We start from the raw sequence: 20,564 nt of genomic DNA on the forward strand, positions 1-20,564 counted from the left end.
GGAGTTGGGCCCGGGGCTTTTGTGCTGCAGAACTTGGCTCGAAGGTTGTGCCAGAGATGTGGTTTGTCAGGGTGAAAAACCAGAAACACAGTTTCTGAAGGTGATGGTGTTTGAGAACTTGCGGGGAATGAACAAACTGCTCCTTTCCAAGCATTTTTCCTTATTGGGGAAGGGAGTGGGGGACCAGATTTGCAAGGGCACTTAGGTGCCAGTGAGGAAGAGGTAGATAGCCCTCTCTGAAGCTGTGGTATGCTTGGCTGGATGTGGGTCCCTGTAAACTGGACCAGAGGAGTGGTGTGGAAGGACACACTGGAGATCTGCTCCTCTGCCTACCAGTCACAAGCAGCCAGATGGGAAAGCCCAAACAGGACTTGGCTTTGTGGTAAACAGTGAGTTCCTGCTCCTAAACAATACAGGGTGGAGGGAAGAGGTTCTCCCCCATACCTTCCCTCCTTCCCACTGTCCTCACAGACAGACCACCCTTGCATTAAGAAAGCCAGGACCCTCCAGGAGCTCAGGAGACTTCCTTCATGCTCCTTCAACTCACCCAGCCCACCTGGACGTTTCCCTTTAATTGTACAGAAATGCTGGGCAGGCTCAGCCAAAGGCTATGAACATTCTCAGTCATTATCCACACACACATTTCTCTCTGTAAATTTTCCACTGGAAAAAACGAATCCAGATCTTTCTCCTCCAGTCACCCAGAAGACAGGGAAAGCTGATGGGATGTGACTGAGCAGGTGCTGGCCTCTTGGTGCTGTCAACCCATCTGTGTGCACAGCTCACAGAAAATCAGCTTGGGCCAGGGAAGAGACTGCAGGCCCCAGTCTGCATGGGGAAAGATATTTTATAAGGCTCCAGTCATGGAGAAAACAGATCCAGGGAGATTATTTATTGACTGGAAGGAGCTTGTGTGTCCACACGTGTTTTGAATGTTTTGTTCTAGGGACAAAATATAGCAATGAAAGATTGGGCAGGACAATGAAGTTGTTTCCCGTATCTAAACTCTTTCGTGTGAGAGAGTGAATAACTGTCATGAAAACATACTGGGCTAAAGAAATTGGTCTTGGAAAAGATGTTCAGCATATCCAACCTGCTGTCATTGTACAAGTCTTCTCTAGTGCATTACTCAACCTCCCCCTTACCACAACATCTGTGAGAGGTTTCATTTCCTGGAGATACTTTTATCAGGAACAGAGACACGTTAGAGGGAGGAAGAAAAACCAAACCAAAACACTGATATTGGATTTGTTTGCAGTTTACAAAAGCTTGGCCAGCAGAGCGCAGGGCTCCCCCACATCAAGTGTTGGAAAATGTTTTCACTCCACCCCCTGCCGTGCCCTGCCACTTTCTTATAAACCTTCTCTCCACACAGTGTGTGGAAAGGGCAAGTCCAAGGGCAGCCCTTGAAGTGGTCGAGTCCAAACTCTGCCCTTGTTTCAACAAGCACTATTGATCAAACAGCAATCTAATTAATCCGGCCTGAAAGATGACTTAAACCAGTTCCAGGCATTATATTGTAAACTTCCAGCAATAAGCAGTGCAGACTCTTGCAGACTGCATGCAGATGTCCTTCCCCAGAGCTGAAGTGCCAGGGAGAGGGGCAGGAGAGCAGGGCAGTGGGCAGGAACAGCCACCCACCCCCTCCCTCCTCTGTCCCATCCATTCTCAGCTTGAATGTCCATCAAAGCCTTGAATGGAGCCTGGATAAGGAAAAGACTCAGTAATAGACTGTGCTAAAGCAATAATATCCCCTGCTGTAAGTGGAGACTCAACCTATGCTTCGACTGCAGATCTCCAGAGTCTTTTCCCACCCACATCTTTCAGCCACTCTGTGCTTTTAATAAGCCAGTAATTTTATTTGACCTGTCGTTTTCTCCAAATCTCTACTGGTTTTTTTGCAAAGCTTATTACAATTTACATTCTCATTTAAATGTCCTTCATGGTGAGTCAGATGGGACCCGAGATCACCTCATAGTTTAGCTGGGTAAATGGGCATAACCTGGCCTCAGATGAAACTCCCTGTGCTTTGTCCTATAAAGAACAGGTTTTTACTGCAGAGATAAAGGATGAAAGGTCCATTTCCTTTTCTCCAAGATTACTTTTGTCAGACACCTTCTATGGCACATTAGGGCCTTAAAATTGAGGCTGAGTTTCCTGTCTCAGGCCACCACAGTCCAGCAGCTGAAGGTGTCTGTATGGCACGGGGGCAACCTCACTTGAATCTGCATCACTTCATAAAATCATAGAATGGGTTGAGTTGGAAGGGACCTTAAAGATCATCTAGATCCAACCCCCCTGGATGGACAGGGACACCTCCCACCAGACAGGGTGGCTCAGAGCCCCATCCAGCCTGCCCTTGAACACTGCCAGGGATGGGGCTTCCACAACTTCCTTGGGCAACCTGTTCCAGTGTCTCACCACCCTCACAATAAAGAATTTCCTCCTAATGTCTAACCTAAATCTCCCCTCTTCCAGTTTTAATCCATTACCCCTTGTCCTCTCACTACAAGCCCTTGTAAAAAGCCCCTCCCCAGCTTTCCTGTAGCCCCTTCAGCTACTGGGAGGCTGCTGTAAGGTCTCCCTGGAATCTTCTCTTCTCCAAGCTAAACAACCTCAACTCTCTCAGCCTGTCTTCACAGCAGAGGTGCTCTAACTACTTGGCTGTCAGCGTGGTGTTTGTGAATTACTTTGAAAGTGTTCACAAAAGCCAAGGGAGGGCAACTATTCTCATGAAGATGAAATATGCCATTGCACACTTCCTCAGAGTGACACCCGTGGGTCCACACATAGGAAGAGATTGAGATGCACTGCTTTTGCTCACAGAAGTAACTGGTGAAGTGGCTGCCTGCCCTACAGACCAACACAGCTCAAAGCACATGGTCAGGCAACCAGTTTGCACCAATATCTGTGCCATTTGTTCTGGTCCCCAACGAGCTGGGGCAATACATTTCCAAAAGCTGGCACCCCAGACATTGCCTCTCTAATGCCCTTGGGGAGCACTGCCTCGTGGGTCTCCAGTCACCTTGCATTCGAGGAGAGACCTACCAGTAGCACATGTCAACCTTTCAGATCTTCCTGAGGTCAATTCTAAACAGCTCTTTGTCATCCCAGGAACACAGAGTCTACTTCTTGTTTCCTATGGCATGAGTATCTGAAAGCAATTCCCTGCTTCAGCCTGGCAAAACTCAAGTTCCCCATGCCCAGCTCTGCCTGCATACCCTGCTTTGGCTGCTTCACCAGTATCCCAGTGTATAGGGTGATTGCTAATTGACATGATGGGCAGAGAGCTTCACCTCAGATCTTCTAAGAAACATCACAGTAGACTGATGCTCTTCAGAAAAACCTCCATGAAGGAGACTGAGAGGGCTGGAAGGGACAGCATCAAGGCTTCCAAGAGATCAAAATACTTGGAATATTGAAAGTACCTTTTCCAACTTTAACTGGCAAGAGAAGTGGCAGAAGGAACTGAGAGGAAAAAGTTGGTGACAGAGAGGTGAAGATAGAAGCTGAAGAGAAAAAATGGAGGGGTGTTAGGCAGAGGGAAAATGGAAAGATGGAATTCCATCTAGGGGGGAGGTAATGTTTCCTTCAAGGAAAGGGGTGGCCAGGTGCTGTCTGAGCCTCTTCTGCCCAAGCTTCATCCACCCTTGGGACCCTTGAGAGGACCAAGGCCTCAGGGGCAGAAGAACCTGCCACCACCTGAGCCCCAGCTCAGGGGAGACTGAGCCTCAGCAGGCAATGCTGCAGCCACTGAACTCCAGATGTTCACTTCAAAGCACACAACACGTGAAGGGACACACAAGAGGGGTTAGGGCCCACGGGGACAGGGGTATGTCTTTCCACCTCTCCTACCCCCGGTGTCAGGCATGCACTGGTGAGAGAGTCGTGGAAATCCAAGTGTCTGTGTGTGTGCCTGAGTGCGTGCTAGGAGAGGGACTGGAGGGGGGCAGGATTTCACACCACCATCAGCTGTCTTCCCTCCCACCCCTCTGCTCTCGTCACCCTGTCCCACGTGGGCGGGACGGGTCCCCAACCTTCCCCACATGGGAGGCTGAGGAGGCCCAGCTCGTCCAGTTGCCCAGGCACGTCCTGGTGGAGTTAGTTAATAATGATGGTGGTGGGCCGTGGCACAAGGAGGTCATTGTTTTCCTGGGGTAGCAGAGGCAGCGGGAGTCTGCGCTCGCCGGCTGTGACAGGAGGGTGGGGAGAGCCAGCTCTGCTTCTCCCATGAGCGTCACAGGTTCACCAGTGGGATGCTGGGGGGAAAAGGGAATTGGAAGTTAATTAGCAACAGGCTCTTATGCCACCCCACCGCCCACACTAAGCAGCTGGCACCTTTTCCCTGCCTCAGCCCACCTGTCCCCCACCACCACCTCCTCTCCCGGATCACCAGCCACTCACCGGTTGAGCTGGAAGGCTGTGCTTTTCCCGTGGCCCCCCAGCTTCTCCACACCCTCCTGGCCATGCCTGGACTCTTCCGCCTCAGGTGTGGGGGCCAGGGAATCACCATAGGGTCCGAGAATGCTGACAGTGGTGGGGGAGAGGTCTGTGAGGGGCTGCTGGCTCTCCTGCTGCCTCCCACTGCTCTGCTGCCCCGAGTGACGCCGGCGTTTCTGATTACGGTCCCAGCTTTGAAGAAAGACAGGGAGTGAGATGAAGAGTGCTGCTTCAGACAAGCCTTGGTGACAGAGGTGTCCATGGGACCCCGCTATGCTCAGTAGGAGAATCCAGCCCAGCCATTTGCCAAACCTCCCAAGGGCTTCCAGCACCAGATCTGCACCCTCGGGACAAACGGGTCCCAAGCCCACAGTCATCCCTCCCACCCAGCTGCAGACACCACTGCGGTGGCAGATTTCATCAGCCCAAACCCCCACTCACCAGAACTTGAAAATTATCCCAGTGGCGACCAGGACAATGATGATGGAGATGGTGATGGTGACGTACAGCTGAGGGTCCACACCTGGGAGGCAGAGGGGCAGAGCAGCGTGTGATGGCCACCCCCACCGCTCCCCGGAGAGCAGCCCCAGAAGGGGAGGTTCCTGTGGCGAACCGGGAAGAAGGTGCTGCTCCCGCAGGGTCGGGGCGGGGTGGGGTGTGAAATAAGCAAAGGGCAGAGTTACCTTCCCCGCGGGGCCCAAACAAGAAGGGCCGCAGGGTGGCCGGGGTCTCCCGCAGGTTGAGCCCCGCGTTGTGCAGGAGCGAGTGGGAGTTGGGCTGCGCCGTCGCCATCCCGTGCGGCGAGACAAAGGTGTATCCCAGCGGCGGGAAGCCCGGGTTGGCCGAGTTGGTGTCCCCTCCGTCCTCATCCGACACGGTGGGGCCCCAGACGATGGCCCAGGGGTACTGTGAGGAGGGCATGCCGTCCTCCAGCCCCGAGGGGGTGGCCGGGCGAGCCCCCGCCACCTGCCGCCGCAGCCGCAGGACGTGCCGCAGCTCTGCCCCCCGCGCTGCCCGCGGCCGCGGCGGCGCCGGGCGAGGAGCCCTCTCCGGCAGCAGCGACGTCCTGTGCCAGATGCACACGGGCCGCGGGGCCGAGGGGCTCCGACGGCTGCAGAGGGGCCGGGGGGCTGCCGGGCCCCGAGAGCGAAGAGACCAAGCGCCGGGAGGAGGGACGGCAGAGACCAGGAGGAGGAGATGCCAAAGCTGCAGGGAGTGGATGCGGGAGAGGAGCGCGGGCATCCTGCTGTGGGGTGGGGGAAGGAAGAAGACAGCCTTGTCTGAAACGTCCCCTCCTGCTGAAAGGCCAAGCCCAGAGCAGCCGGGAGCAGTCCCGCCGCCCACGCTCCCCTCGTCTTCAAGCTGCGAACCTACCCGGCACGGGGCTCCATCTCCGATGAAACAGCGTCTCCACTCAGCGAGGGTCCTGTCTCATCTTCTTCACTGGGAACAAAACGGGAAGAGGGGTCAGCGCAACCCGACCCGGCGGCAACCGCTCGCACCCCGCAGGCGGCGTGTGCTGCCCGGGCGAGCTCCCGGCTCCGCCGGGCAGGGCATCGGGGCGCCCGGGCACACACCCCTGCCCCTGCACGGAGGTGCAGCGTCCCCTTGCCCGCAGCACTGCCCCGAAACACGGGCATTATCGGCACATGCAGCTGGGAGCGAGGAGTCGTCTCTGGAGCACACGTGCAGGAGCACATGCGCAGCTTCCCCGGAGACTCTCCTGTCTGAGGGCCAAACGGGGCGGGGGGGGACCGGGCATCTTTGTTTGCTTATCGCTGGAACAAGTCGGAATCTTAATTTCTGTGCTTATTTATAGTGTAGAGCGTGTAATCCATTTATTAAAGAAGAGACTCTTCATTGTGTGCCAGAGCGAGGGAGCGAGAGGGGAAGCACAGGCGTGATAAACCAAGAGGGCTGTGAGAGAGAGAGTGAATCAGCGAGAAAAGTCCAGCCTTACCGAAGAATTTAAGAGCAAAAATACGCCTATCAAAAATTCAGTATTTACTTTCTTCCTAGCTAACACGGAATTACCTTCCCACACTCCTTGTCCTGGTGTCCTCTGTGCTGTCCTGTCCCTGCCCTTCTCTCCTCTCCCTCCCCTTTCTCCCGTGCCGAGCGGCACTCGGAAGCAGCGGTGGCACGGAGCACGGGCGGGTCCCCCTGGCTGGGTCACCACCCTCTGGCTGACACCAGCCTGGCAGCTGCTTTGCATCCTGCCTGCAGCTTCCCTTGGCTGGGCACAGCACTTCTCTGGTGAGCTGTCCTGTGCCTGACCCGGGATTCCCTCCGTAGCAAAGACCACACGCGTGCACACGGGGACAAAATCATTCAAGATCTCCAGCTGAAGCACGAATGCCAACAACCCAGGGTTGTGCCCTTCTGTGGCTGCCAGGGGTGCTTGGCTCAGAGAGTCACGGCAGAAGCCAGCCCTGCACCTCCAGCCTCAAAGCCAGCTATGTTGCACTTCCCAGCTCCCAGGGTGTTACTGCCATCCCCTCCTGCTCAGCCCATGCCCTGAACTAAAACTGCAGCCCCTCCTGAAGGAGAGAAAAGCCCCCCATGTTTGCTGTGGCTAAGGGGATTCGTGCCTCTAATTTGCACCTGAGGAGAGGAACTGGGAGGAAGGGCACCCAAGAGTGAGTAGCTGTCTAGCTCCTGCTGCATTAACTGGGGATATTTTTAGTTTCCTTCTGTTAAATATTTAAACAAAGTTCACAGGAAAAAAAAAGGAATTGTCGGCTAATGTGCCCTGCCCTTCCCTCCGGGGCAAGATCAGTCTCTGGAGGGATCCTGAGATGAAGATGAGGAAGAAAGAGCCGCTATTCTCAGCATTTCTTTGTACTTCACTCCTGAACCTCTAAGCTTTGGAGGGGAGTCAGTATTAAAATGCAGCTCTGCAGAGAGGCAGCAGAACAGAGCAAGTTTCTTCCGAAGCCAGAGGCTGGCAAGATCTTGGCCATCTGGATTGTAATCACGATGCCGTGGAAGATCATGTCTGGCAACACAAATCTGTTACAGAATTTCTTTTGGACTTTGGAAAGGGAGGGAATTCCAAGCATCAAGGACCTCCTCGTGCGAGTCCCCAGGCTAGAGGGCACACAAACTGTCTGAGTAGTTTCAAGGTGGCCTGGAGTGCCTGGGGCCATGCCTAGGACTCACTATGGGACAGCAGTTTCCTGGGGTAGAGGGCCTGCTCTGCTTGTGACATGGCATTCTCAGTTACAGCTCTGGTGTTGGGAGACTGTGGGGTGTTTTGCATCAGGCAGCAGGAGACGTGGATCTGGAGAGTGCCACCTCAGGAGCAGAGATCTTCTCCAGGTGCAGGTAGACCTCAGTGCCGGTCCCACGGGGGAGTGTGGTATGTTAGGGCTGCATGTCTAACCACTAGCGCTCCTCCTGACAGAGCTGGCTCTACCAGCAGAAGCGCTGCTGCGTGTAGGTGCACAGTGTGCTGGGTCACTCTTCTCACTTGGTAGGATGTCTTTTCATGGAGATCTCAATGGATTCTTGGCTGAGATTGTGAGCTCCAGCAGCAACACTCCAGACAATGGAATCTCAGGGTCCAAAGCCGGGGAATAGAAGACCTTACAGAGCCAAATTCTGAATTCCTTTCACACCTGGAATTTCAGCCCGACGGTAATGGCTGTAATTGGAGCTGAGGGGTAAGAATGAGTCCCAGCACTGTCCCACTTGTGTACACCTAATGCTGTGGAAGTGCCAGCTCAGACATCAGGTATAAGCCTCAGACCTGAGACACTGCTATGCACAGATCCTGCTGCCAGTGGTGAAGAGCAGGTGACTCCTGATGCCCCTACCTCAAAGGTGGCTTTGGGTGAGTGGAAGAATGAGGCAATGTCAGTCAGCCTCAGTAAACACATTCCAAGTTTGCTAATCATATCGTGGCTTGAGATGGAGTGTGTCTAGCATCAGCACACCCAGGTGTGGTTATGGAAGGAGCTGGGGAAAGCACAGAAGGAAAACCACAGCATGAATGCTGTGAGAGCAAAAGAAGGTGTCAGGTGGAAACACCAGCCAGTGAGGGCTGGACTCCACTGTGCATGGAGTGCTCAGGTTCAAAACAGAGCATGGATGTTCCTGTGCTTTATTGACAGAGCAGCAGACAGAGCATGTCTGGGGCACGCTGCAGTGAGCCCCCAGCTGTGGGGGTTGTGTCCTGGGCCCAGACCCTGCTGTCTTGGAGCACAAGTGTAGCAAACACCCTTCCATTCATCTCTGTATGCAGCTCCCAGTGTGGATGCTGGATAAACTAGCAGATCTTCAGAGAGGAAGACTGGACGTATAAATCCTAGTATCCACACACCATACATCATTCAAGAGGCGTTTGTGTGCCAGAGCAGAGAGACTGGGTTTCTGCACCACATGGCATGGCTCTTGTTTTCAGATCTGTTTCTCCGGCCTAATTGTGATAAAAATGGACAGGGGTCCAAAGGTGGGTGCCAGGGTCCAAAGGTGGGTGCCAGGGTCCAAAGGTGGACCTGTGCAATTTCGCTGTAGGTACAGAGCCTTCACCGTGGTGTTCCAGTCCCATGATGCACAGATGACAGAGCGTGAATGACAAAGCTATTTCTCCAGGGCACTTCATTGAGCTCAGTGGGTGAATCTTAGTGGTTAAAAGCTGTGAGTAAGACTTACACTGCTCTTTGCTGCTGCTTATGGACCCCACTACTGGTCCAGACCCGAGATCCTTGAATCTACTAGGAGCTGCTCTCATTGTGTTTCCAGGATGGAAGAGTGAATCCTGCTGCCATTCCCCAGCGTCAGGGACCCAGCTGTGCTTCCTCCCTCTTTGTAAGTCTCCCCCAGCACAGACTCACCACTGCTGGGATGTGAGAGGGCAGATCTCAGCAGCCATGCCCCAAAGCGTGTATCCTGGTTCACCAAGTGGGCTGGGAATTCACAACCTCAGTTAGAGGCTAGGAGCAAAGCCTGCTGCACTCCTGCTCTGAGCAAGGGAGCACAGACTAAACCCTGAACTTGACACCCTGATCTCCAGAGAACAGATGCTACTGTGCTACTGGGCCCTAGGATTCACTGCTGATAACTCCTTCTCCTAGTCCGGGGCTCTTGTATCCTGTGGTCCCGAAGATAAACCCTATACAAATATAAAATCCATCACAGGAATAAAAGAGCTGAGATGCCAGCCATGTGCAGGCAATGCCCGCGCTGTAGCTCCCTCGCATCAAATGCCATCTGTAACCTTCTGCTACAAAATGCTGAAGTTTGACAAATTCAAACAAGGAACAATACTATTAATAAAGAGGGTCACAGACTAGCACAATTCACCTTGGCAGGTGGTGCATTCACTACTGCCTGGAGCCTTTGTGTGGCCGTATTTCTAAAAGAGATGGTACAGCTCAGTCAGAAGTTATGGGCTTGATGCAGGAAATGGAATCAGTGAAATTCTCTGGCCTGTGCTCTGCTGTAGGTCAGACTCAATGATCAAAATGGTCCCTCTGGCCTTAAAAATCTGTGAATCTTACAGCTCTCTTGATACCTAAGTGAGATCAGCTCTGACTGAGGAGCGAGTGGATTAAGCTGAGCACACACAAGCGGTGCTAGAGAGAAGTGGGTAGAGTCTCCTTCCATCCGGGGATGGGGAAAGACTTGCACCCGATTCTGTCTGGCTCAGTTGGCAGATGATGATCTATCTGTATTTTTGTAACATCTCAAGCTTGACTGCTGTGATACTGTGCCTCTAGGAATCAGGCCTTCTGCTCTCAGAGTGCTCCAGCTAGTTCAGAATGCAGCAGTCTGTCTGCTCGGCCACTCGAGCTGCCGGGAATGCATCACCACACCTCCCTGCACCCCACATTGCCTCACCTTTGAGCACAGAGCCCAGTTCAAGGTCTCCAAGCCCAGCATTCAAAGCCCAGCATGGGACAGGCCCCAGTGACCTAAGCAATCAATCACCTCTCCTTATGCAGCGATGACCTCACATGACAGATATATTCCACTGGAACAATGAAATTGCCAACCAGACTGGGGAGAGGGGGGAGGGATGGAAGAAGGGGAAAGAGGCTCATGACCCTGAGGAACAGAACATTCACAGGAGCTGGGCCAAGATTATGAAACTTAACTGCTGTCTGAAATCACGTTCACCATTAGCAACTCCGCAGCACCGAGAGCTTCATGCAAATCCTTTCTTACCCCCACTTCCCCACGGCAACGATCCCACTCAAAATACTGAGAAAAACTGAAAGAAATCTGAGGAGGACCCAGCCCTCCTCACAGAGAAAGAACGCTAGGTGGGCTGTCATTTTTTAACTCCCAGCCAGCACTAAGGGCTACGGTGACAGCTACTGATGTGAGACTGCGATCTGGGACCATGGAACTACACACCGAGCTTGGGGAGTTTAGGCACTGGCAATGAGACCCCACACTCATACCACCTGGTGCCCCAGGCACCCCACACCTATCTTTTTCTCAGTGGCCATGAATATCCAAGAGTTCATGGTCCAAGAGGCAGAGATGCAGTCATTACAGGTTTGGTAGCAGAAAGCATGAAGCTCAGTGCTGGTGAAAAGGGGTTATATATATATGTCTCTCTGTATTTGGCTGCGTGGGGATGGGGAAAGGGAGGAATCCCAGAGCAGCTGCCCCGGGGAGGTAATTCTGCTGCACTCAGAGGAGTTTGGGCAGCTGGGAGAGTGAATCCAGGTGCTGGTATGCTGGGGTAGGAGGTGCCAAGCCCATCTGGGGAAGGAAGTTCCTGCTGTGCACAGGGTGAGGGGCGACAGCTTGCAGAGGGGGCTGACTTGGGGGCTGGCAGTCTGGATGCAGTGGCTCACGTCAGGCTGGTGTCTGAGGCTGGGAGGGCTGGTGGCAGAGCCCAGGAGGATCTGGCAGGACTGCAGAGGGGCTGACACTGCTTGCCCTGTGTCAGTGCAGGTCCTGCAGCGTTCAGTGACTGCCGGGGGGGAGGGAATTCCTGCGCCAGGGGAGCAGGGTGAACGCTTGCGGGCTGAGGACAGAAATCCTAGGCTGGGGCAGAAACCTGGGGCTGGAAGGGTGCTGGTGCATTTGGACATTTTGGTAGTTAAGGAATGGGCGTGTGAAGCCCATCAGTGGTCCTCTGAGCTTAAGTCTCCCTGCATTTGGGAACTGGGAGTGTGGCCCCATTCCAAGCAGCACTCTAGGATGCCGGTCCCCTGCCATCTAGTGCCTGCCTGCAATACATGTCATGAGTCTGCCAATCTTCTGCCTCCCAGTTTCCTACTGTTCCCGGGCATCCGAGGGCTTCAGGTGCTGGCTCTCCACAGCTGAATTGCTCTCTTGCATGGTGCAGCCTTGGCCAGGTGGGAGGAAGGATTGACCCCTCTGTTTCCTTCATCCAGCTGCGCCAATTTGGCTGAAGTCGCCTTCCTCAGTGCACGCTCCAGTCCTCCAGCACAACAGGTCTGTGATGGAGCCCAGAGCTGGAGGACAAGAGGAGGCGATGCCTCGGCTGTGCCCCCTCCTTCCCGGCCCCTCGGGCATACCCTGCCCCAGACTGAAAGGGGCGGAGAAGGAGTGGGAGAAAAGGAAACAGCCGGCTAGAAGGAGACAGAGCACCTAGATGGGGAGAGGGGAAAGAAAAAGGGGGAGAAAGGACGCTGGGAAGGAGACGGGGAGAGATGACTTGGAGACGGGTACGCATCCCTCCCTTGCCTCTCGTCCCTGCAGCCCCTTTCCCACCCCGTTCCCCAAGCCCGGGCTGAGAGAATGAACTTACCTTGCGGGGAGACGAGTGGGGCGCAGCCGGAGCGGCGGAGCAGGGGGCTGGGGGAGCACAGTTGCTGCTGACGGTGCCTCTCATGGCCAGGACGAAGGAAGGAGAGGAGAAGGAGGAAGGTTTGATGAGACTGAGCCCTGGCTGGGAGAGAGGGAGCGAGAGATGCCTTGAAATAAACAGCTGCCGAGGACTGGTCCAGCCCTCTTTCTCTCTCTCCGTCTCTGTCTCTCTCGCTCGCTGCCTCCCGTTAACCCCATGGCTGCTGGCACCGGCGCGCCCGGCACATCTGCCCCCGCCCGGGTCGGACGGACCTGCCGCGGGGCTGCGGCCCGAGGGGCGCGCCGGGGGACCGGGACGGGGGCACCGCGTCCCCCTGCCCCGGAGGCCCCTGCCCCGGAGGCCCCTGCCCCGGCGGCCCCTGCCCCGGCGGCCGCCCGCGAAGGCTCCTCCCGCTCCCGCTCGCTGCCCGCCCGCGCCGCGCTCCCGCAGCCCCGCTCCCGCCGCCCGCCGGACCTGCCCCCCGCCGCCTCCCCGCCGCCGCGGCCCGCTCCGCTCCGCGGCTCCGCTCCGCTCCCCCGTCTCGTCGGTTATTTCGGGATCTTCACAGGAAGCGATTAGGTTGCCATGGAGAGAGGTGTCTCCAAGGGACCCGTCGCTCCAGCTCGCTCCGGCGATTGCCACCCCCAGACGGGTCCGTCCTTGGGGGCGGAGGCCCCCCCTCCGGGATCCCCCCTCCCCCGGGCCGCCCCCCCCCGGGCTCACCCCCGCCGCCCCCCGCCTCTCCGCCCCGCAGCAATCCCCTCGGCGAGATGCCACCCCCCGGCCGCCCCTCGCCGCCTTGACGGTCCCGCCCCCCGTCCCCGCATCCCCGCATCCATCACCGCCGGGATTCGGGGCCCCGGCCCCCCTGCGCGCCGCGGGAGCGGGCGGGGGGGCGGCAGGCGGGTGTCCCCGGCGGGGCGCAGCCCGGGGGGGCCGCGGGGAGCGGTCGAACCTGACGGGCAGAGCCGAGCGGCCCACGCGTGGGCCGGGTGGAATACATGGGTGGTGTGGGAGCAATGGGGAGGTCTGTCCAAGGTGGGTTTTCCCATTGGGGGAGTAGCCCGGTCACGGTCCCCAGGCGCGTTTCTGGTGGGGATGGGTGGGATGGAGGCTGGAAACGGTAGGGATGTGACAGCGAAATGAAAGACAGAAGCTGATGTGCCTTTGAGGGGAAGGGTGTTTTTTTTTTTTTTTTTTGCAGGGAAAATCTCCCTCCACCATCAAGTACCAAACAGAAAGCACAGTCCAAATCAGAAGGGAGCAGCTGAGCAACCAACGGGCAAGAGAGGAGAGTCAATGACAGAAAGACAACTTTCCACTCCAGGATCTGAAATATGAGGAAGCAAGAAAGCAATTTCCTCAGATCCTCAGAAACAATCAAACTTTTCATCATAAAGTGATGACGAAAGACTGACACCGACCCTGGGAAAAAGCAGCAAGAAACAGCAGACAGCACCTAGCTCTAAAGCAACCTGCCGCTGCATCAGGAACGGGTACAGATGTCAAAGGGACACATGGTACCAAAAACCCGAGCACGGCAGGATGCCCAGAACAGGTCTTGCCAACTTCGGACAGCGACCTGAGGGGGCTGAGTCCATTGTTCTTTGTCAGGCGAGCTCCCCCCCGGATGAACCAGGCTGCTCTGGGCTCTCCTGTGTGGGGATGTTTCAGCCCTGCGCATGTTTTTGTGAGCATGCTTGGGAGAGTCAACAGGTTTTTCTGCTGTCTGGGGGAGACGTCGGTGTGCCTTGGGACAGATCAGCACGGGGATGCAGTTGTTTCAAGGGCTGTGGTCACTGGGAGGTCCAGGCGTGGGAGGACGGCGTTGCAGGGGGCGGGGGGATAATGTCACGGTCCGGATCTCCGTGAGCCGCAGCGCCATTGTGTGTCACCGGGCGTGCCACACGGCTGAGCCCCCCGGCTTTTGTCTCCCTCACGTACACAGGGCTTTATGTCAGAGATTATCCAGGCTTCTGCCGCATTCCCCAGCCTTTTAATCTCTGGCCCTCCTGGGACTTGTACAAAGGATCTGTGTGAAGCTTGCTCAGCGAGCCCTTGCACGCCCTGCCCAAGAAACCACCTGTGCACCCGCGGCTGGGACGTGGCAGTGGGGCATGAGTCAGCGTGCAGCGCCTCCTTCTCTCTGCCCTGCTCCTCCTGCCTTCTTACCTGGGGGGAGCGGAGGGCAGAAAGCTCTAGAAGGGGCTACATCAGCCACATGGGCTCTTTCTGACCTTTTCAAATCCTGACGAATGTGTTTAGTGTAATTGGGAAGCAGCAAACAGACGAGAAAATTCAGCTGGGGAAAGGTCAGCTAAAGGGCGAAAATCCAAATGACGCAAACACTGAAAATCCCCCCGAAGAACAAAACTACAGAAGGGAGCCAAAGAGGCCAGAGAGATGAGAGAGGACAAGGAGGAGGAGGTTGTAGGGGCCAAGGAAACCCTGGGAGGTGGTGGGGGGGAAGTCAGGAAAGCCATGGAGGTGATGCGAACAGTGAGCGCAAGGGCTGATGTCCCTCTTACATCACTCTTAGATGACAGGAAGGGAATGGCTTGTTTGGTTTAGAGAAGCAGAGTGGCAACTCTGGATGGGATGGGCTCAACGGAAAGCTAACGTAAAATTGCAGGGAAATTTGACAGGAGAGATGCAACTGTTGATGGAGGAGCAATTGGGTAGCTGTGGAAAGACGACCCGATAAAGTATTACTCTGAAGGTGTTAAAGTGAGGGTGATGGGGTGATGAAAAGAAGATGGAGATGTAAAACTGGTCTCTGTTTGGCAAGGATTTGGACCAGGATGTTGTGTGAGGACAATGAAGTACCTCCCTGCACAGCTATATGCAGGAGGGTATGAGGGTGTTATGCTTTCTTGCAGAGTAACTTCTCTGTCATCACATACAGACCATTGACACTCAAGAGTCCTGAGGCCAGGCAGCCCATTGCGGCTGGTTTTAGTGTTGTTTCCTACAGGAAGAGAGGCCCGTGTTGTTGCCCTGCTATCTGCAGATCTCTGTCCATCTGTCTGTCAGCTGCCATGGGTTTGGCAGAAGAACCAGAGCCTAAAAGGTAAATAAGCCCCAAGAAGCTGTATGAAAACAGGCAGCTGTGCTGGAAGAGAGCCCATAGCTGTGCTGCTGGGCAAAACCCCACCCCTCAGAGCAGTCCAGCCAGCAGGCCAAAAGATGTAAGCAGAAAACCCTGGAAAAGCTGTGTATGTTAGAGAGTGGTGGAGCCTGGTGACATAGACTATAGACCAAGAGAAAGGACTTACAGACGTGGAAGTCTGTGGAATGGGTGTCATCAAGACACCCTGCTTGAAGGTATGGCAGTGGGAAGTATGGAACATATAGGAGACAAGTCTGTAGAGAACCCAGTTTCGTTGGCCCCATTGCTCACCCAGCAACAGGTTAATAAGCTCTGGACTATGAGAGGTATCCCCAAAGACATGGAGAGAGCTGTGCCTTGCTAATATTTGTAAAGAGCAAACAAAAGACCTGAAAGTTTCTAGGCAAAGCAACCAAGAGCTAATATGAGATTCTCCAGTTAATGCCAATCAGCCGAATTTGGAGGAAACCGATCTCACTGCATAAACTTGTTTTGTTCTTGTTAGTCTTTGATGTGACTCCAGGTTTGTTTGGAAAAGGTGACGGCTTAGATCTATCCAGGCTTCTGGAAGCATTCATATCCCAAAACATGCTGATGAGAAAAAATAGCATCATGCAATATTAACAGAGGAGGAGGTCAAGTCAGCTGGTTAACTCCATTGAACACGATGCAGACATAAAGGAGGTAATCCCTGGAAGCCCACCAATGACACATGGATACCCAGGAACAAGTCCTGGGATAGGTATGACTCACCATTTTATTCAGTGCCTGGTGAGCAGATACAGTTCACTCTGACACAGCTTACTGAGGACACAAATTACTGTTAGAGTGTTAAAAATAATGAGGATAGGACTAGCACAGGATGACCTACCATGCTCAGTAATGTAGTAGTTCTCATAAAACTTCTTATAAGAGAGTTGAGAGCAAATCATACAGCCATGAAAAAAAAAAAAAAAAAAAAAAAAAGTCTGTATCTACAGAGAACAACTTCCAGTTCTGAAAAGACGTGATCTGAAAAGGATTTAGGGATCATAACAGGCAGAAAACCCAACAGAAGGCCAGTGGGCCAGGCTGCAGCTGGCTGTGGAGACAGAAGTAAGGAAGAGGAGTGAGGAGATTATTAAACCTGCCTCTGTTTCTGGCTAGGTCCCGTGCTGGAAAACTATGCACTGCTTCATGCTCCATATTTTAAAAATAACTTTGAATCAAAAGTGATCCAAAGGCTGGAGATCTCAGTCATTTAAAGAGGTCAACCTGTTTAATGTATCAAAAGCAGAAGGAGACATGACTTGCTTGCAATATCACTTCCTTCCTAGGGAAAAGTCTACCAGGTATTCTGGCAGAGAATAACAAGAGCCAGTCACTGGAGAGTGATTAATCACAGAAACAAACTACCAAGTGAAGTGCAAGATCCTCTCTCTTCTGCAGTCTTTGAATCATGACCAGAGGCCTGACTGGAAGACAGCTCCTGCTCTGCAAAATCCTGAGGGTGGTGAGAACAGATCTGGGGAAGAGTTACTGTGCAGTTACCCTCGTTTTAAACTCCTCTGTAGATATTGGGCTGCCTTTAGGTGCAACTAGGTAGTAAGTACATTATACCAGTACAAGGTATAGGGTTAAAAGCCTTCTGGATCATGTTGGTATCCAGGCGATTCACCCCAGCCTCCTTTGTCCTCGCAGTGTTTTTGTCTCAGGTCTGTGTGACACACAGTTGTGAAAAATTGCCTCAGAAGATGTGACCCTCGCTGTGTTTGGGGGAGGGCTGGGGAAAAAAATATCATCAGTGTTTTGACAAGTTATTTGGATTCTGCAGGGGTGAAGAGTGAAACAGCCTAGAATGAGTACGGCTCCACAGGCTTTAAAGTGGGACAGTGAGCACACAGGAAAGAAGGTGGATCTACAGCATGAAGAGAATGGGTATCTTTTTCTGGAATGATCAGAGCGAGATCAGAAGAGAGGGATGATGCAAGGGGTGGTTGCAGCAAGGATTAGAAATCCCAAAGATTCAGAAACAACAATACAGAACCTGCTCGTGTCAAGAGATTTACCTTAAAATTATGAAACGCTGCAAAGACTTTGCTTTCATCTGCACTCTTTGCCTCCTACTTTTGACTCTTAAGTTACATGAAAAATCATGTTTCGCAGTTTCCCTGTGACCAGAAAGACAGGCGTTTGATTTGGGAACACAGTGAAAGCTAATGACTCCAGGAGCCTGGAATTGAATCTCAACACCCAGAACCCTGATCTAGGGAGGAGGAAAAGACTTTGCTATGTTATGGGGATGTTAACATGCACTCTCAGGAGAGTTTGCATATTTTAGGAAGAAAATGACCTTCCCATTTGGAGAGCTCAGGCTCTGATTCATTCAAAAGGACTTTCTGGTCTTTGCCCTTGTTTTAGCTCTTTGAAGGCCAAAGAAGGAGCAGACAAAAACGCGGGGGACCCAGCACACAGGACATAGGACCCTGGGGTGAAAGTGGAGATGAAGGACAGAGGGAGCATCGTGTAGCTCAGATGCTGGGGCTGCCTGGCTTTATCTGACTCGTAATGAAAGGCAGCAAGCGTGTCAGGGAGTGTGAGAGAAACAGATCAATAGAGATAAAACTGAGATGGAAGGAGCTGGAGAGGGGGTGGGGTAATAAGAGGGTAATAAACCCTGCGAACCAGCAGGGTTATGTTTGAACCTGATTTGAATGCACTCTGTGCTGGTGTAAATATAGCAGGTGTAAGGCTGTGGTGAATCAGACCTAAATACAGAAACAGAGAGGGAAAAGTAAGGAGGAGATAGTCCTCTCATTCATACTGCCCGTTAACCTGCCTTCCCAGCTCTGACCCAACCTTACAAGCCCTGCTTCTTCCTTAATCCTGCTGTATGGAGAAGCCCAGACCCTGCTAGCTCTGAGAATCCTGAAATAGCCTTTCCCTGCTGCCCTGGGCCACCATGGTCTTCAGCCTACCATGAAGATGTGTCTGTCTGAGTGCAGGAAATCCTCGTTACCACCTTGCTCACCGAGGACCTTGGGGCAGGACAGCTTCTGACAGTGCCCTGAACCAGTGGGCACTTTTCTAGGAGAGATGACTGATGAGGCAAATGAGACTGAGACTCATCAGAGCATGAAAATGAAAATGTGCTCTCTCAGGCTGAGGGTCTTGTTACCATCCCCTCTCAGGGCAACAGTTTGCTTCTCTGGCCCAAGGCATTTTGCTCCTTCTACCTGGCATTAGTTTTGAGTGACATCCACCTAATTCCAGCAGCATGATCATTAATGCTAGAAGTCTGGTTTTTCACATTGACCACCACTGTCTGCCCTTCTCCCTTCTTCTGTCAGAAGCCTCAATGTCAAGACCAAGCCTCAGGGACTGAAGGGACCTATAGAAGGGATAGGGACAATACATATGGCTGTTCAAACGAGCTCAGAGGAGTCTCTCACAGGGAGGGACACTGATCTAACTCCCCAAGGTAAATGTGGATTGTATTTTCCAGCTCTAGAACTGTGCTTGGAGCAGCACAACACCCCAAAGGAGCTGTCGGGGGCCAGAGCAGATGCATGAGAAGAGCAAAGCCATGAGAATTGTTGATACTGGCAAGTAAAACCTTAACAAACTCAGTCTTCACCCAGATGAAGATTTCAAGATGTTACTCGTATTCCAAGGCTCACAGAAGCCTGGCAAAGCAAAAGTCAACTGCCTTGAATATGTGCTAAACTCATCAAGCTAAGGACCAATTCTCTTGCTGGCAATCACATTCTGGAGTACAAACTTGCCCTGACAGCACTACAGCTTTAACATGACACTAAGCCCACACTCCCTTCACAGGCTGCACTGGGCTCCCATCCATGTGTTGCCCCCTTTGCTTCCATAGAAGGAGATGCAGGCAGGCTGGAGAGGGCCCAGGGAAGGGCCACAAGGATGGCCAGAGGAATGGAGGACCTGCCGTATGAGGAGAGGCTGAGAGAACTGGGTTTGTTCCGCCTTGAGACAAGACAGCTTAGGGGAGATCTCATTACCATGTTCCAGTACATAAAGGGTGGCTGCCAAGAAGATGGAGACTCCCTTTTCACAATGGGAAAGGCAACCGGTAGGAAGTACAAGTTGCTCCTGGGGAGATTCTGATTGGACTCCAGAAGAACATTTTTCACCATGGGAACAGCTAGACATTGGAATAATTTCCCAAGGGACGTGGTGGATTCCCCTACCTTGGATAGTTTTAAGACCCAGCTTGACAGGGTGCTGGGCCACCTCATTTAAACCGTATTATTACCTAGAAAAGTTGGAGCAGATGATCCTAGAGATCCCTTCCAAGCTGGCATTCTATGATCCCTGATTTCTAAAAGAGCCAGCCATGAGGAAGCCAGGCTGGAAACTCTCAGCCAAACAGCTTAATGCTGCTTATTGAAATGAGTGTCTGCTCACTGAGCTCCTCCCAGCCCCCCTTTCAGCTCACCTCTGCCTACCACATGATTTATACATACAAAAAGAGCTAGGAGGTGGGGTTTTTTTCCCCCCAAAATGACCCTCACTGTTCAAACCCATCACTGTGAAAACAGCTATTCCACCGAGCAGGGGGAAGCGTGCCCTCAGTGATACCTCCTAGTCTCATCACACTGACTCATTTGCCCACGAAGACATCCTGAAAGTGTGCCATAAACATTTCTGTCCTTGCAGAGCCTTCAAACTACCTTTTCATGGCCATACCCTGCCTGCATCTGGGACTCGTTCTCTGACCGGTGCGACGGTTAATGATTCGGCAGAGAGTAAAGCCATTTTTTTTCATTAAAATTAATGCAGTAGAGGACGGGATGCATGCAGGGACTGGAGAAAGGCACGGTTTAAATACGTGAGCGTGGTGCTTTTGCAACGTTAAGAGGGTTTTTTTAACACTTACACGCTCCCAAAATAGTGAGATCTTGCTGGCGTGAGAGCGGGGCGAGGAGGAGAGCGTGTGGGTCTTCTGGGCACCTCTGAGCGCTGGAGCGGGGCTCGCAGCCCGGGTCACCGCAAGGCTGAGGAAACAGGCTGCCACACAGCGCTGTCACCCGCCTGCCCATCCGGCAGCACGACCCCCGTGCTGACAGGAGAGCGGGTCATCCCCCGAAACGCAGGGGAAGGCGCGCAAGCAGGGGGAGAGCCACGGGTCCGGCAGCAGGCGGGAGGCAGAGCAGCGGAGAGGGAGCGCCCAGGAGCTGGCGGTGGGCAGGGCAGGCTGTGCAACAACCGGCGGAGAAGGGCCACGCCGGACGG

General features: G+C 53.5%; 1 protein-coding gene across 1 annotated transcript; it reads right to left on the bottom strand.

Moving 5' to 3' along the window:
• Nucleotides 1-829: 829 nt before the first annotated feature.
• PIANP (PILR alpha associated neural protein) lies at nt 830-20,318 on the bottom strand. Its single transcript, XM_051631553.1, has 7 exons — nt 20,209-20,318; nt 12,176-12,316; nt 5,815-5,883; nt 5,124-5,686; nt 4,882-4,963; nt 4,405-4,632; nt 830-4,259 (listed from the first exon to the last, which is right to left on the bottom strand). The coding sequence occupies exons 3-7, from the start codon at nt 5,829-5,831 to the stop codon at nt 4,238-4,240; spliced, it is 912 nt and encodes a 303-aa protein (XP_051487513.1). The 5' UTR covers nt 5,832-5,883; nt 12,176-12,316; nt 20,209-20,318; the 3' UTR covers nt 830-4,237.
• Between the last annotated feature and the right edge of the window lie 246 nt (nt 20,319-20,564).

This window comes from Apus apus, chromosome 1 (assembly GCF_020740795.1).
Source record: "Apus apus isolate bApuApu2 chromosome 1, bApuApu2.pri.cur, whole genome shotgun sequence".
NCBI lineage: Eukaryota > Metazoa > Chordata > Aves > Apodiformes > Apodidae > Apus > Apus apus.

Excerpts from the sequence above, each read along its gene's own strand:
- PIANP (XM_051631553.1), bottom strand. Across the intron at positions 4,633-4,881 it reads GGGATAATTTTCAAGTTCTG|CTGGGACCGTAATCAGAAAC; the intron begins GTGAGTGGGGGT and ends CTTTCTTCAAAG. Across the intron at positions 4,260-4,404 it reads ACAGCCTTCCAGCTCAACCG|CATCCCACTGGTGAACCTGT; the intron begins GTGAGTGGCTGG and ends TTTTCCCCCCAG.